This window comes from Hevea brasiliensis, chromosome 1 (assembly GCF_030052815.1).
Source record: "Hevea brasiliensis isolate MT/VB/25A 57/8 chromosome 1, ASM3005281v1, whole genome shotgun sequence".
NCBI classification, from domain to species: Eukaryota; Viridiplantae; Streptophyta; class Magnoliopsida; order Malpighiales; family Euphorbiaceae; genus Hevea; species Hevea brasiliensis.
This window is the reverse complement of record NC_079493.1, coordinates 108,428,000-108,444,472: the sequence shown is the minus strand read 5'-3', so window position 1 is coordinate 108,444,472 and position 16,473 is coordinate 108,428,000. Positions and strand designations below refer to the sequence as shown.

The window sequence follows — 16,473 nt, the reverse complement described above, 5'->3', positions numbered from 1 at the left end:
TTGTTATAACAAGCACCTAATTTTAAGACACATATAAATCGCACAATTATACAGTATATAATAGAGAAGAAGAATAACAAAGGATTTAACATGATTCGACCATAATGTCTAGGTTCACAGACAAGATGAAAGAAAAGGTTCCACTATAATGAAAAGAGCAAGATACAATCATTCAAAACTCTCAAACTCCAACCCCAGTGTGTTTTCCGAATATTTCACAACTTTATCGTAAATGGCAAAATATTACAATATTTATATTGATCCATACCGCAGGGGCAATGGCCCAGGCCTTAAGGCCACCACTGATCTATCTTTTTATCTCAATCGAGTCGCAGCGTGAAACTTTCGAGTCAAGTCACAATTCGGGTCCATTAAAATATATCTAAATTTCAAGCCACATAAAAATAACAAAATTGTTACTTCCACTTTTTAAGTTTTGCAATAGTTGCATAAGAGTTTCCAATTTTATACAAGAATTAATTCTTCAAAATAGCTTTAATCTTGTGCAACAAAGGGAGAAATTTATATTATCAATTAGTGAGCATATGAATTACTTCCTTTTTTTTATATATATTTCTAAGAATAATGTTAATAAGGACATAGTACGTTACCACCAGACTTTGATGTGTCTTTGCCATGTATCCCAATAATTACATCTTTGAATGAGGGCAATCTTCTCCCTCTCGGAAAAAGATGCACAACAACATGATGAACACATGCATCAACCAATCCATTCAGATATTTTTAAGAAGATTTGAAAGAATATCACGGGCAAGAAAAACCATCTGCCATGGCTAATAAACACAATAATCATCATTCTCATTGTAATCATAACCATATGCTTCTTCCACATTTTCTTCATAATGATCATCATTGTAATCATATACTTCAGCATCCTCCTCGTCCTCATTTTCATTTTCTGGCCCCAAATCATCATTTTTGTCATCTGTATTTGAAAACTTGTTGTCATCATCAGAATGTGATTCAATCCTTGGTTTCTTGGGATCCTTAGAGCCAAGTTCATCAAAGAGTTTCTCCAAGGCATCATAGTTGAATATACAACTCAACTCAACTCAACTAAGCCTTTATCTCAAAAATTTGGAGTCGGCTATATGTATTCGCTTTCTCCACTCTAAACGATTTTGGGTTAAATCCTCAGAAATGTGTAATGCTTCTAGGTCATATTGTACTACTTTCCTCCAAGTCAATTTAGGTCTACTCATTTTTTTCTTTTTATCCTCTAACCTAATGTGCTCTACTTGTCTAACTGGAGCCTCCGTATGTCTACGCTTCACATGACCAAACCACCTCAATCTCCCTTCTCTCAACTTATCTTCAATTGGCACCACTCCTACCTTTTCTCTAATACTCTCATTACGGACTTTATCTAGCCTAGTATGGCCACTCATCCATCTTAACATTCTCATCTCTACAACTCTTATCTTAGACGCATACTACTCTTTCAGTGCCCAACACTCACTACCATATAACATAGCCGGTCGTATGGCTGTACGGTAAAATTTTCCTTTCAACTTATTGGGAATTTTATGATCACATAAAACTCCTGTGGCACGTTTCCACTTCAACCATCCGGCTTTAATCCTATGACTAACATCTTCCTCACATCCCCATCTACTTGAAGGACTGAGCCTAGATATTTAAAGTGATTACTTTGGGACAGTACCACTCCATTCAAACTAACTCCTTCCCTATTACTAGTTTGGCCTTCACTGAACTTGCAATGCATGTATTCTGTCTTCGTTCTACTTAACTTAAAACCCTTTGACTCTAGAGTACTTCTCCAAAGCTCTAGCTTTCTATTGACTCCTTCTCAGGTCTCATCTATCAGAACAATATCATCCACAAACATCATGCACCAAGGAATACTCTCTTGTATATGTTTCGTCAATTCATCTAAAACTAATGTAAAAAGGTAAGGGCTTATGGCTGATCCTTGGTGTAATCCAATTGAGATCGGAAAATCTCTTGTGTCCCCTCCCACTGTGCGCACAATAGTAGTTGCTCCTTCATACATATCTTTCAACACTTGTATGTACCCAATAGATACCCTCTTTTGTTCTAACACATTCCATAAGACATCTCTTGGAACACTATCATAAGCCTTCTCCAAATCAATAAAAACCATATTTAGACCTTTCTTCACATCTCTATATTTCTCCATCAAGCTTCTAATGAGAAAGATCGCTTCCATAGTTGAACGACCGGGCATGAAACCAAATTGATTGAGAGAGATAGAAGTATCATGACGTAGTCGATGCTCCACAACTCTCTCCCACAACTTCATAGTATAGCTCATGAGTTTAATTCCGCTATAGTTTGAGCAACTCTGTATGTCTCCCTTATTTGTAAAAATAGGTACTAAAATACTCCTCCTTCATTCATCAGGCATTTTCTTTGAGTTTAGAATCTTATTAAATAATTTAGTTAACCATGCCACTCTCATATCTCTCAAACACTTCCACACTTCAATTGGTATTTCATCGGGTCCACTGGCTTTACCCACTTACATTCTCTTAAGTGCTTCCTTTACTTCTAAAGATTTAATCCTTCTAGTATAATTCACATTCTTTTCTATTGTTCTATAGTCTATATTCACGCTATTACCATTTTGACTATTATTAAAGAGATCATTAAAATAATTTCTCCATCTTTCTTTAGTGTCCTCATCTTTCACCAACACTTTTCCTTCTTTATCCTTAATGCACCTAACTTGATTGAGATCTTGACATTTCCTTTCTCTCCTCCTTGCTAATCTATAAATATCTTTCTCCCCTTCTTTAGTTCCAAGTTTCTCATATAACTTTTCAAAGGCTTGTGCTCTTGCTTGGCTAACTGCCTTTTTTGCCTCTTTCTTTGCTATCTTGTACTGTTCATATGCCTCATTATTATCACATTTAGGTAATTTCTTATACCATTCCCTTTTTCTCTTCATTGCCTTTTGTACTTCCTCATTCCAACACCATCTCTCTTTTGAGGGTGGTCCATGTCCTTTAGACTCTCTAAGTACTTTTCTAGCTACTTTTCTAATCTTTGATGCCATCTGTATCCACATATCATTGGCCTCCATATCCAGCTTCCATACTTCGGACTCGAGAATCTCATTTTTGAACTTCACTTGCTTTACTCCTTTGAACTCCCACCACTTTGTTCGAGCTACACTATTTCTTCTGACCTTACTTGAATTGTTCCTAAACTTGACATCCAAGACCACCAACCGATATTAACTTGTTAAAGCCTCTCCTGGAATGACTTTGCAATCCTTGCATGGAGCTCTATTTGTCTTCCTGGTTAAGAGAAAGCCGATTTGGCTTCTATGTTGCCCACTTTTGAAAGTCACTAAATGTGACTCTCTTTTTATAAAGTAGGTATTTGCTAGTATTAGGTCGAATGCCATAGCAAAATCCAAGATGCTTTTTCCCTCCTCATTTCGACTGCTAAAACCAAAACCTCCATGAACATTCTCATAACCTTGTCTATCACTTCCTACATGTCCATTCAAATCTCCACCAATGAAAACATTTTTTTCATTCGGTATGCTTTGCATTAAATCATCCATATCTTCCCAAAACCTTTGTTTACTCTCACTGTCTAGTCCTATTTGTGGGACATAAGCACTAACTATATTAATTGTTTCTCCTTCTAATACTAGCTTTACTAGTATAATTCTATCTCCTACTCTTTTCACAGCTATTACTGCGTCTTTCAATGTCATGTCTATGATTATGCCCACTCCGTTTTTATTTCTCTCCTTTCCGATAAACCACAGTTTGTACCATGAATTACCCACTTCCTTACTTTTCTCTCCTACCCATTTAGTCTCCTGAATGCAAGCAATATTCACCCTTCTCCCTTTCAAGGTATCCAAAAGCTCCATTAATTTTCCTGTAAGTGATCCAACATTAAAAGTACCAACCCTGATCCTCCTCCTATCCTGCTCCTAGCGCGTCGTAAGTAGAGGACGACCCAACGTTTATATCATTTGAATCCATATCATAAGGTGTGATGAAATTTTTACGCTAAGTCTCTTCTTTGTTAGCATTTGACAGGCAGCTTCTGAAGCAAATTGTGCAGGAGCTGAGTTTCTTGCTTCTATAGCTCGTTTTTGTTGCCTTTCCATTTTTTATTTTGTTATAGCTGCTTCAAGCTTCTTTGCAGCTTGACAGTTCTTGAAATTTGCCTCCTAAGATTCCTCAGTCAGCATATGAATTAGTTGCAGAGAGATCACCTTGCTCGAATGTACCTGAAGATAAAAGTCTGTGATGGATCTTCTCCATTAGGCCATGACGAGGTCACTGAATTTGGAAGAGAACAGCTTCTCATGTTGAGATATATGGAGGCCATGCAACAATTGTCAATGAAACGGCACTTAACCTCTATTAATTTTGGTGTTATAAGTACCATTTTAAATAATTTAAGAGCTTCTTTGATCCAAAAAAAGTTTTAGATTTTATTCAACTTTTCGCTAATAGTTGGAGGACTAAAATGAACTTTTGTCTTCATAATAAATCTCTCATATCTTTTTCTCACTCAAACGATCATTTTTACCTTCATTAGAAGTGATATTAGCATTATTATAAGAAATTTACTTGTCATTATATGTGTATTTATATAATCTATTGACTAAATAAATTTATATTTAATAAATACAAAATAAAAATTAACATTCTTAATAAATAAATAAAAATTTGAGCCTCAACAAACTTAATGAAAATATTATGCATTTGACAAATTTAGAATTTATTAGAAATATCTTATACCAATTTAAACTTAATCTCTATTAGGGATCCATTTATCCGTCCAGAAAGAAATCCTCTTCCCATCACCAATGGACCACCATATAGCATTCTGCATAAGATTCCACACTCTCATAATATTTTTCCAGATCCAAGAAGCATTAACTTTCTTAAACAGGTTAGGAATCAACTCGTCCTCATCAACACAGTATTTTGAGCGCAGAATCCTCACCCAAAGAGCACTCCTACTCGATACAATCCCCCACACAAGCTTCATAGTAAAAGCATCATTAACTTTACACATCTCTCATTCCCAGACCACCCACCACCTTTGATTGACACAAAACAGACCATTTAACTAAAGGAATCTCAACACCATCTTTCTTCCAACCCCATATAAACTTTTGATAGTGCTTCTCAATATCTCTACAGATGGAACTTGAAAGGGAAGTAGTTTGGGTGGCATAGCTAGGGATGGCCATTAGGACAGATTTAGTGAGAGTAATACGACCAGCCAAAGATAAGTTCTTCGCAGTCTATCCAGATAATCTACCATGAATCTTATTTTCATGGTTCCTCCTCGACCCTAGCATGCAACAATGGCACTCTAAGATACTTACCGAGGTCCATTGTAGCCTTAAAATCGCACAAGATATTGATGTCCTCTACAGTCGTAGGAGCAACATTTCTTGAGCAATAGATAAGAGTCTTAGCAACACTTAACTTTCTGCCCTGAAGAAGAGGCAAATTGAGAACAGACATTAAGAACCACCTCCATCTGACTAACTGATGCTTCGGCAAAAAGCAAGAGATCATCTGCAAAAAAGAGGTGGGATAAAGGAGGTCTTCCTTGGGACAGGCAAATGGGACGCCACTTCTTCTTATCCACCGACTCCTGAATCCCATGAGACAACCTCTCCATACATAAAACAAAAATGTAAGGAGATAGGGGACATCCTTGACGAATTCCCCTTGACGGCTTAAAAACTTGAGTTCTCTCACCATTCCACAAGATCCTCATAGTAGCAGATGTGATACACTATGATAACTGCAATCATATTGCTAGGGATGCCAACATCCATCAGAGTAGAATGAATGAAATCCCAGCCCAGTCTATCATCAGCTTTTTCTAAGTCCACTTTAATAGCCATTAACTGCTTCCCACTTCTTTTATTACGCATGTAATGGATGATTTCTTGCATAATAATGATATTATCTGATATTTGCCTTCTCGGAACGAAGCGTGCTTGCGCATCCCCCACAATCTTGTTCATAAGGGCCTCAACCTATTAGCAATAACCTTTGTAACCATCTCATACAAAATGTTACAAAGGCTAATAGGACGAAATTGCGTGATGCTTTTCGACTTACCCACCTTGGGAATAAGCACAATCAACGCTTGATTAATACTCTCCACCGAAATTGATCCACAAAAAATACTCTTAACAAAGCTACACACGTCCCTTCCTATAACATGCCAATTCTTTTGAAACAAAAAAACATTATACCCATCCAAGCCCTGTGCCTTCATTGGATCCATCTGGAACAAAGCTGTTCGAATCTCATCATCACCAACATTCTTCCCCAGCATCTCAACTTCGTCTGGATCTAGCAAAGGGAATTTATTCGAAAAAGGACAACTGGGGAAAACAACACGATCCTCAAAATAAAGATTAGAAAAAAACTGAACTGCTAAATTTTTCAAAGACTGCTGATCCTCACACCATTGGTCAGAGTCATCTTTAAGCATATTAATTCGATTCCTCCTACTCCTTTTCATAGATAAAGAGTGAAAATACCTGGTATTACGGTCACCATAACTTAACCACTTGGAACATGATTTCTGATACCAGTACAGCTCCTCTTCAGTAAGAATTCTCTCATACTCAAGACGCAACTCTTCCTCTAAAATATAAAAATCATTCCTTGGATTGTGCTCCAAAGCTCTTTGAATCTGTTCAAGCTGAGCTGGAACTCTATACTTGCTATTCACAATATTACCAAAGGAATCCCTGTGCCATTTCCCAAGCACCTTTGATAAATCTTGGAGAGACTTGCGTATGTCACCCTAGGACTTCCAACTACTCTGGATAAAATTAGGAAAGTCCTTATGAAGCTGCCAGATAGCAAGAAACTTAAAATATTTATTACTCAAATAATCGCAATAAGATGGTGAGGAGCAAATTAAAGGTCAGTGATCCGACTTAACCCGAGCTAGATAAGACACCACTGTTCCATTAAATTTGGCGTACCACACCTTATTACATAAAGCCCTGTCTAATCTTTCAAAAAGCAAACCCTTTCGCCAAGTAAACTTGGCCCCTGTAAAACCCAAGTTAATCTTACCAGCAGAATCAAACCAACACCAAAAGAAATTACAGTAAGCACTATTTCTATCACTACCACCCTTCTTCTCATCATTAGATAGCAGTGCATTAAAGTCCCCTGCCACACACCAAGGACCCGAACAACATTGAGAAATATCTAACAACTTATCCCAGAGTAGCTTCCTCACACTAGGAATAGGACTTGCATATACTGCAGTGAACTAAAAAGGAACCCCTTGAGGATAAAAAATCTCCTCATTAATAAACTGAGTATCATTAACCAGGACTTGGACCATCCACAACGCAGACCAAAGAAGCCAAATGCCTCTATAAAATCCCCTTGCTTCCACTCGATGTGAATAATCAAACCCAAGCTTAGCAATGCATTTGTCCGCCTTCCAACCACTAATTTTAGTCTCAATAAGCACCAAGAAGTTGATATGGTATTTACGGATCCAATTTTAACCACTCTGTGAAAAGACTTGCCAGCAGCCCCCGGGCAGTTCCAAACCAAACTGCGAAACTCCATAAACAAGACAAAGAAAAAAGAAAGTTAATCCCTTAGATAGGGATCGCAAAAAGGTTCCTCATCATTTGACTCAAGTTCCTCCTCCTTAGACCCTTCTACAAGAAAAGTGCCATCTGAAGAAGTATTAGCAAGATTAGCTATGATGTTTTGAACAAAATCATCAACAGGAACAAGATTCTCCCTACCGCCTGGCAATGCCTTGATGCAGGCTTTTCCTTCAACTTCTCAATCTGGTTCCCACTCTACTATCAAGGGGCTTAGGGGAAAGGCCACCCTCCATCAAAACACGCCCTCCTCGCTTATCATTACCTTCTGTCTTGCCATCCGTCGGAGACAGGAACATGCGAAAGAGAATCTTGGAGCGCAACGGCAGTTTGGTTTTGGCTCAAAGATGTATTGATTTTAATAAAATTCAAATTTCTCCTAACACCCAACAAGTTCTGCTCAATGGGCTTGTTCCCACCCTCTTAAAAATTGTCTGGATGAGCAGGAGGACCTAAGACCTTCGGTTGGGCCTCAAAAATGGGCCTAGCTTGCTTATGCTGTTTTAAAATAGAATTATGCTTAGCCCACCTGTCATTACCCTTTGAAACATCATTATTGGCAGCTCTCACTTTGCCTCTAGACTTGCTTGCCATGATTTTTGGAATTAACTAACTGCATATCATTTTCAATATCCGCTTATTCTTCTTGCACATAATTGGAAAGAGCATCAAGTCTAGAACCCTTAATACCATTCCCTAAATTATCGCCATTAGATCCCAACCGTTTCTCAGCTTCCTTACCCTGCTTAGGACGCCTCCGTCTAGTTGGAGCAATCATCCATTCACCAAACTCCTCCTCCATCACCTTGCTAGTTTGGCCACCATCATGAGAACCCGCCTGGACACTTCCTTCAACTGGCATTGCCTCATGTGAACTAGGGATTCTCTCAGGGCAACTGTCCTTGTTATGCCCAAAACAACCACAGCTAAAGCAAATATTATAAAGACCTTTATATTCCACATTCTGGACTCTACCTTCAATATCAAATTTAGCTAATAGAGGTTTATTCAAGTCAACCTTAATAGCAATCCTGGCAAATTTGCCTCTACAAGCCTCCTCTGTATTACAATCAATATGGACTAGCTTTCCAATTAACTCAACAATCAATCTTAAGTGCTTTCCAATTAACTCAACAATCAATCTTAAGTACTCTTTTGTGGTACAATTGGAGGGGCATATCAGGAAACCGCACCCAAACCACTACCGATGAAATAGACTCATCTGCCATACAAAATTTTGGACTCCATGGCTGAACAATTAAATAGTGCCCAGAATCACCCGTGGGCCTTCTAAAAGAACATGAACATAATCAAATTTTTGGGACAAATTAACTAGGAAATAATCATTGGAGAGATCAATAACTTTATATTCTCCATTCGGCCTCCATAAAGATTCAATTTGAGAACATAGACTTTTATAACCAATGGACCTCCCAAGCAGGCGAACCACTACAGCATATTTCCATGGCCGAATGAGATGCTCTCTCGCTCGTTCAGATAAAATAATTTTAGGAATTTTCCCGGATGTGTCCACAGAGAAATCACTGGAGGACAAACTATTATCCTTAGACTCCTTACCATCCCCATCCATGTCCTCTTCGCAATCATTCTCATCCCCTTCTTCTTCGCTCCGCACATCCTCATCCTTTTCTTCATAATCTGAACCAAGCCCCCCATCATCACCATCTTCAACAGACTGCCCAACCTCCATCATATCATCCTGTCCATGTAGAAGGGCATCTTTAAAGGATTGCACCAAACTCCCACCAGCGCCGTTTAGATTCACAGCTAAAACATTAGTATCATCTTCTTCCCTGAATTTCACTTTTTTCTTCGAGCGATCATCTGGCGGTGACGAATGGGTTGCTTTGGTGAGATTCGCACTTAGATAAACTGTTATTCTTTGATGCCTATTTCTTTGGATGAGGCTAAAAGGAAGCTCTGTGAGTTTGTTGATAATCGTGGATCTTGGATTTGGAATTCTTTTGCTCATTTACTTCTAGTTGCTATCATTTGTAAAATTTGCAGTTATTTGTCCTTATGCAATAGTAGTGGAGGATAAACATTATTGGGGCCTCTCAAAGGATGGGACATTCTCAATTAAATCTTCCTATTCTATCCTTGCTAATTCAGGTTGGCAGTAATTTAATATTGAGTGGAATATTATTTGGAAGTGGCCTGGACTAGAGAGAATTCGAACTTTCCTCTGGCTGGTTTTACATCAGTGTTTGTTAACTAATTCAGAGAGAAGAAGGTGTCATTTTGTTTGTGATGCTAGTTGCCCTTGCTGTTTCCTCCATGAGGAAAGATTGTTACATGTCCTGTGGGATTGCACTGTTGCTAAGGATGTTTGGGCTCATATCCTTCGCCATGGTATTCGTACAGATTTTTTCAGTCAGGTGGACTTAGAAGGTTGGGTGATTCACAATATTTCGAACTCTAATAATGTTGTAGAGGGTTTGACTTGGACGATCGTCTTTGTTGTTGCTTGTTGGTTCTCATGGAAGTGGCGCTGCAGTGTTGTTTTTTACGATAATTTTATCAGGCCTATGGATAGTAGAGCTATTATCTTAGCTTTTGTTAAAGAGATCATGTCTTCTTCAGATGTGTTATCTTTGTCTAATCAGACTGGCAAGGTTTGGGGTTGGTTTGGTTGGATGCCTCCACCGGAGGGTTGGGTGAAGATTAATTCTGATGGATCTTTTATTGCCAGTACAGGGAGAGCCTCTGCTGGTGGTGTTATTCCTCTACTGGTGCTTGGCTGGGTGGATTTGCGATCAATTTGGGTAGTTGTTCCATCATTATTGCTGAACTTTGGGGTTTGTTTCTTGGTCTTCAGCAAGCGTGGAATTTGGTTCTTAAGAAGGTTTTGGTAGAGGTTGATAATAGCACTGTGGTTGAGATGGTTTCTGCTAATATTATTGATGTTAATGCTTATGCGAGCTAGTTAATAAGTATAAGAGATTTGCTTTCTCGGAAGTGGGATATTAGGGCGCTCAGGCATATTTTTAGGGAAAATAACATGTGTGCAGATTGGATGGCTCATTTGGGAGGATCTATTCCTATAGGGCTTCAGCTTTTTGATGATCCTTCTCATGGTATTCTCAGTTTGCACTTTCATGATATTTGTGGGGTTTCTTACCCACGTTTGTGTGGGATGTAATCTTTTGTTTCTTCACTTCTTTTTCTTTTTTTTTTTAAAAAAAAAAAAAAAAAACTTAATTTCTATATCCTTTTATATAATTAATGAAAATTTAATAATTTAACCTAAATTAAACTAACCTTAACCTCTCCATGAAACCTAACAAATCAGAAACTTGACACTTAGAATTGGATCAGGTCAAATCTACTATTAGGAAAGTAGTTTGGGAGAGAAAAATGTGATTCTCATTAGATCAATAAATAAAGTTGTTCTCAACCTATATATAGACAAAAGACGAAGAAAAAATAAGTGAAATAATTACAACTAAAAGTGCCGGCTATCAACTACCTAACTGAGCTAAAACTAATTAACTAATTCTAAAATTAGTAAACTAAAATTAAATTGCAGTAATCAAGTTAAACTTGAATTAATTAATAGTTCTATTGTCATTTATTAGCTCTTCTTCAATTTGCTTAGTTTATAGTCTCAATTGATAAATCAAATCAAATCAAAAAAAAATTTTCAATTTGATTTGGCTCAACCCCTCTTTCGATTCAATTATTGTTATTTATTAATTTAGTTTTTAAGTTATTTTGATTTGGTTACCAATTGCACGTTGTAGTATAATATTAACAAGCTTGCAGATTTCCATGCATGCTTGGCTCATGATCGAAGCAGATATGATTAAGCTAAATTTTTTGTAAGCGTAAAATGATCGAGCGTGATATTTACTGCAAAAGGGTTGAATTAGAAAATAAATATATATATATATATAGTCAAAAGAAATTTTTTTTTTAAATAAGTTTTATATTGTATGCTTAATCATAAGGTGTAATTATCATCTTGCAATTTAGATAGTTACAAGCTGCAACGGCCCGTGCGATGCCGCCCGTTTTTTTTTTTTTTTTTTTTATTGATTGTGTTAATATAATTAATAATAAAAAAATTATATTAAAAATATATTAAATTATATTTTATAATAATATAAAATATTATATTTTACTACAAAAATTTTACAATTTAACAACGGGAAAAAATCCATTGCTAATGTCTGTCATTAATAATATTTTTCTTAATGCTAGATTTAACAGAATGGCATTTAACAAGAAGAGAAACACTGATAGTTGCGATGTGCATAGTACCACTCTGATGGATGAGGGAAGACGGGAGGAATTAGAAAGTAATACCCTTAGAAAAATATTTTATACAATACCCAACCATTTCCTATTTTGCGATGTCTCCTTCGTATGCCAGTCATGGATGTTGGGATACCTTGTTTTGGAGACATAATATGCTTGATTTGACTCTGCCTGGCAATGCTTTTGCAAATTTTAATTATAGAATTCAAAAATCAATGAGTAAGCTCCTAAGGACTGTAATGGAGGGTAATGATGCTAATGGATTTTCTCTAGAGCAATGGAGATTATCTGTCAAGACTGTTTTAATTTTCTCGAGAGCAATGGGCTTTCTCTTAACATTACTGATGAACACCTTCTGTAAATAGCCAAAAGGTAAGCAAGTTATAATTTTCTTAAGTGATGCCTTGCGTTTGAATTTATTTTACTGATTAGATGTCTTACCCTTTAATTAATTGGCCAATTGCAGAACTCCTAATCTTGAACGTCTAGTACTAGAGGGCTCTTCCAGGATAACAGAAAAAGGCTTTGCAGAAGCAATACGTGATTAATTGGGAAAAAAGTTGAGCATATGGTTCTTCAACATGTTAGGCAGCAATCTTTTTTACTGGGGTCATACAAGAGATTGGTGAAAACTGCTCTGAACTTAAGACGCTATAGCTAATCAACCCTCTTGAATTAAGAACAAGAATGACAGCTGATGTAGCTAAGACTCTATGCACAATAAAGATCTTAGTGACCCAAGATTTTAGGGCTTGGGATTTATTGTATGTGTTTGAGTGAGCTTGGGATTGAAGTTTAAATATATGTTAATTTCAACTGGATTTTAGGGCTATTATACTAATCTAAAATAATAATAATAATAATAATAATAATAATAATAATAATAATAATAATAATAATAATAATAATAATAATAATAATAATTGGAAAACAAGGGAGAACAAATAACATATTGGTTAATATCAACCTCAAATATTATTAAATTTTAAGTGATTAAATAGCTATTTTTCATTTAAACAACTATTTTTATATTTAATATATATCAATCTCAAATTAAAATTTAATTCTCTCAAAAATATATGCATACTTATAATTTTTAAAAAATTTTAAAAATTATCATTTTATTGTATACCACATAATGCATTAATCTTTAATCTATGTCTATAATTTATAATATACATAAACGTACGAAGGAGGTACATTGGCATTGTCCAAGATGCTCATGGTGATTTATTGATATGATAATAAAGGACTCAATTTAATTAGTTATTAAAAATTAATTTATTTTAAATTTTTAAATTAATTGTAGAGTTTTATATAAATTTAAAATAAAAAATTTTAAAAAAAAATTGAGGGGTCCCAAATCATCGTTCTCTTGAACAGTGACTTCGGGATTCCCTTTTATTCTCTTTGTTAAAACATATATATATATATATATATATATATATATTTAATATATGTGATAAAAATTATATAATATTTCAAAGTTACAAAATTATTAAGCAAATTAAAATGTATAATTAAATTATGTATATATATTAACCTCTTAAAAGTCATCTTTAATAATTGTTTGTGATTCAACATCAAAGAATCGTGGAGGTGTGAATTAGGCATCATCATCACATATGAAAATTAATGAATTCATAATAATATAGTATTATCGATGAAATTTATTTTAATAGTATTGAAATTATTTTTAAAATTATAATATTTAAATTTAAATCTTAATTGGAAGAAATTATACTGAATTAGAATTCTAATTGAAATGATAAACTGACCTTTAATTAATATGTATTTAATATTTTTCTCTTCAAACAGAAATTATTTTCTCTCTAAACTATCTATAACTATCAAAATATATAAATTAAATTTATTTATATATTAAAATTATTAGAAGTCACATGCACAGTCAATTTCCTAATTTTAATCTATTTTAAAATTGTAATCTACACGTTTTCAAAGAATTCGAATTCAAGTTGAAAAGCAATTGTACAAAAAAAAAAATCATATACAAGGAAGTCTAAAATAAAAATAGATAATAAAAAATTATAAAGCCTTGACTGAGAGGAAAATTTTAAGTTTCTAACACTAGGCGCCCGTCTGCCTTCCTCTTCCTCGCCCACGTACGTATCATCTTAAATTTCAGTTGTCTCTTTTTACTTTCTACCTGAATTGATTTTTATTTTTTGGTTTGTTGGCTTCATTCCATTAATGGGTTAATCTTATATTATTAGGGTTGATCAATGAGGAAAATTTTAAAGCTTTTTGATATAAGAAGCTTTAAAATTTTTATTTTCTTAGAAAAAAAAAAACAATTATGTGTTCTTGCTGTAATGATGCTATGCATTGATGGGTTCTTGTAATTTTTTTCTCGTGTTGAGCAATTTTATAATCCTTGGTGTTTATTTATTTATTGATTTTCATTGTGGATTTGATGCTGCAGAAATTCTCTCCTTGATCTTACTGTATTATATTTGGTGGATTTGAGTATGCAGATTTTTATTTTATTTTATTTTGGTAGTCTGGCATTTGTTTTTGAAGAATGTAGCACCTAGAAATTTATCATTATAGATGTAGAACCACACAAAGGAAGATCAGGAATAATTCTTAATTTTTTTATTAATTTTCAAAATTCAATTATCAATAATAATAATAATAATAATAATAATATGTGATTATAGTGTAATTATTCTATTAACACTAGAATTAGGAATTTCAAAATAATGAACTTAGCAAAATTTTATTTCAAAGTAAGAGAGTCCTTTGGTATATCATATATTTGTGGATTCTAATCCCAAAAAGGATTTGGAATTAGTTATTAAGTCCATAAATACGAGTTTTTTATTCTGGAATTTTGTCTATTTGATTTGGAAAGCTTTATTTTATATCTAGTTTTCTATCTTCTTCTCCTATTCTCTTCTCCGCTAAAGTACACCTCATAGCTCTCACAGTTCTTCTGTTAAATATTGCTTCTCAGTTAGAAATTCTTTTCTTCTTTTTATCACTCTTTTTATCAATGGATATAAAAATAATCCTTATAGTTAGTAGCTTGTGTTTCTTTGTTTGTTCATAACACTAAAGCTATATTTTTGTTAATGCTAGATTTAGCAGAATGACATCTAACGAGAAGAGAAACACTGATAGTTGCAGTGTGCATGACACCACTCTGATGGATGAGAGAAGATGGGAGGAATTAGACAGTAATATCCTCGGAAAAATATTTTATACAATACCCAACCGTGACCTGTTTTGCAATGTCTCCTCTGTATGCCAGTCATGGATGTTGGTTTGTTGGGATATCTTGTTTTGGAGGCACAATGCGGTTGATTTGACTCCTGCCCTTAAAGCTTCTGCAAATTTTAATTACAGAATTATGAGTAAGCTGTTAAGGACTGTAATGGAGGGTAATGATGCTAATGGGTTTCCTCTGGAGCAATGGAGATTATCTGTTAAGACTGTTTTAGTCCCAGAAGGTCTTAATATTATTGATGAACACCTACAGTACATAGCCAAAAGGTAAGCAAGCTATAATTTTCTTCAGTGATGCCTTGTGTTTCAATTTATATTACTGATTAGAATTCTTACACTTTAATTAATTGCCCGCTTGCAGAACTCCTAATCTTGAACGTCTAGTACTAGAGGGCTCTTGCAGGATAACAGAAAAAGGCTTGGCAGAAGCAATATGTGATTGGAAAAAAGTTGAGCATATAGTTTTCCAACAAGTTAAGCAGCAATCTGCTTTTGTTGAGGTGATACAAGTGATTGGTGAAAACTGCTCTGAACTTAAGACGCTACAAGTAATCACCCCTTTTATAACGATGACATATATAACAGTTGATATAGCTGAAACTTTATGCAGAATGAAGAACTTAGCGACCCTAGTTTTTGAGGGAGCTTGCTTGTACAGGGAGGCCATTAATATGATCTTTGATGAGTGCCTTGAGCTGGAAACAATTCATATATGGGACTGTTTCTTAATGGATGATGGTCTTCAATATGTACGTGATATGACTGCCAATATAAGGCTTGGTGTAAAGGAACTTGGCAGTCGGCGCTCATGGAGATGTGAAGCCAGTGAAAGAAGAGAGAAACCTGATGAAGTGTTGCATGTGCAGAAGAAATTTATGCAATGGAAGAATGGATTATCAGATTTCTATTTTGATATTGAGAATGATGAATTCGATTTTTTGGATGATGATGATTGGGTTTTTTCTCCTTAGTATATGTTGGGTGTGGGATTCAACACATACCAATACCTTCGTGAATTTATCAGCAGTTGCCACTCTCCAAAATGAGTGTTTTTTGCGTTGCTTGGCACACCACGATGTATAATGGAATTATTTTATTTTATTTCTTTTGAATCTAAAGATAAGAATCTATCCTTTCAAAATGTATCAATGGTTGAGATCACATTGTACTAATTTTGTCTTTTCTTTTTTTATTTTAACTAATTTTTTATTAAATGGTGAGAAATTAAACTTTCAAAACATATAATAGTTAGGATTAATTAGGACAAATTTGTATATTTCATTTTTAAT

The 16,473-nt window shown here is 34.9% G+C and overlaps 2 protein-coding genes across 2 annotated transcripts; one reads left to right on the top strand and one right to left on the bottom strand.

Annotated features, from left to right (window-relative positions):
• Positions 1–4,788: 4,788 nt before the first annotated feature.
• Positions 4,789–8,248, bottom strand: LOC131183256 (uncharacterized). Its single transcript, XM_058153736.1, has 10 exons — positions 8,184–8,248; positions 7,920–8,033; positions 7,391–7,596; positions 7,007–7,292; positions 6,130–6,766; positions 5,757–6,040; positions 5,515–5,668; positions 5,375–5,419; positions 5,106–5,290; positions 4,789–4,999 (listed from the first exon to the last, which is right to left on the bottom strand). Exons 1-10 carry the CDS (start codon positions 8,246–8,248, stop codon positions 4,789–4,791), a joined length of 2,187 nt encoding a protein of 728 aa, XP_058009719.1.
• Positions 8,249–15,332: 7,084 nt separating this feature from the next.
• LOC110668955 (uncharacterized) lies at positions 15,333–16,155 on the top strand. The gene is made up of 2 exons (XM_021830375.2): positions 15,333–15,451; positions 15,546–16,155. Exons 1-2 carry the CDS (start codon positions 15,333–15,335, stop codon positions 16,153–16,155), a joined length of 729 nt encoding a protein of 242 aa, XP_021686067.2.
• Positions 16,156–16,473: the final 318 nt, after the last annotated feature.

Coding starts and splice junctions, on each gene's coding strand:
- LOC131183256 (XM_058153736.1), bottom strand. CDS start 8,248: ATGGCAAGCAAGTCTAGAGGCAAAGTGAGAGCTGCCAATAATGATGTT. Junction 6,041..6,129: donor TGATTGTGCTTATTCCCAAG/GTGGGTAAGTCG, acceptor TATTGCTAATAG/GTTGAGGCCCTTATGAACAA. Junction 5,669..5,756: donor TATGAGGATCTTGTGGAATG/GTGAGAGAACTC, acceptor ATGTATGGAGAG/GTTGTCTCATGGGATTCAGG.
- LOC110668955 (XM_021830375.2), top strand. CDS start 15,333: ATGGAGGGTAATGATGCTAATGGGTTTCCTCTGGAGCAATGGAGATTA. Junction 15,452..15,545: donor CTACAGTACATAGCCAAAAG/GTAAGCAAGCTA, acceptor GCCCGCTTGCAG/AACTCCTAATCTTGAACGTC.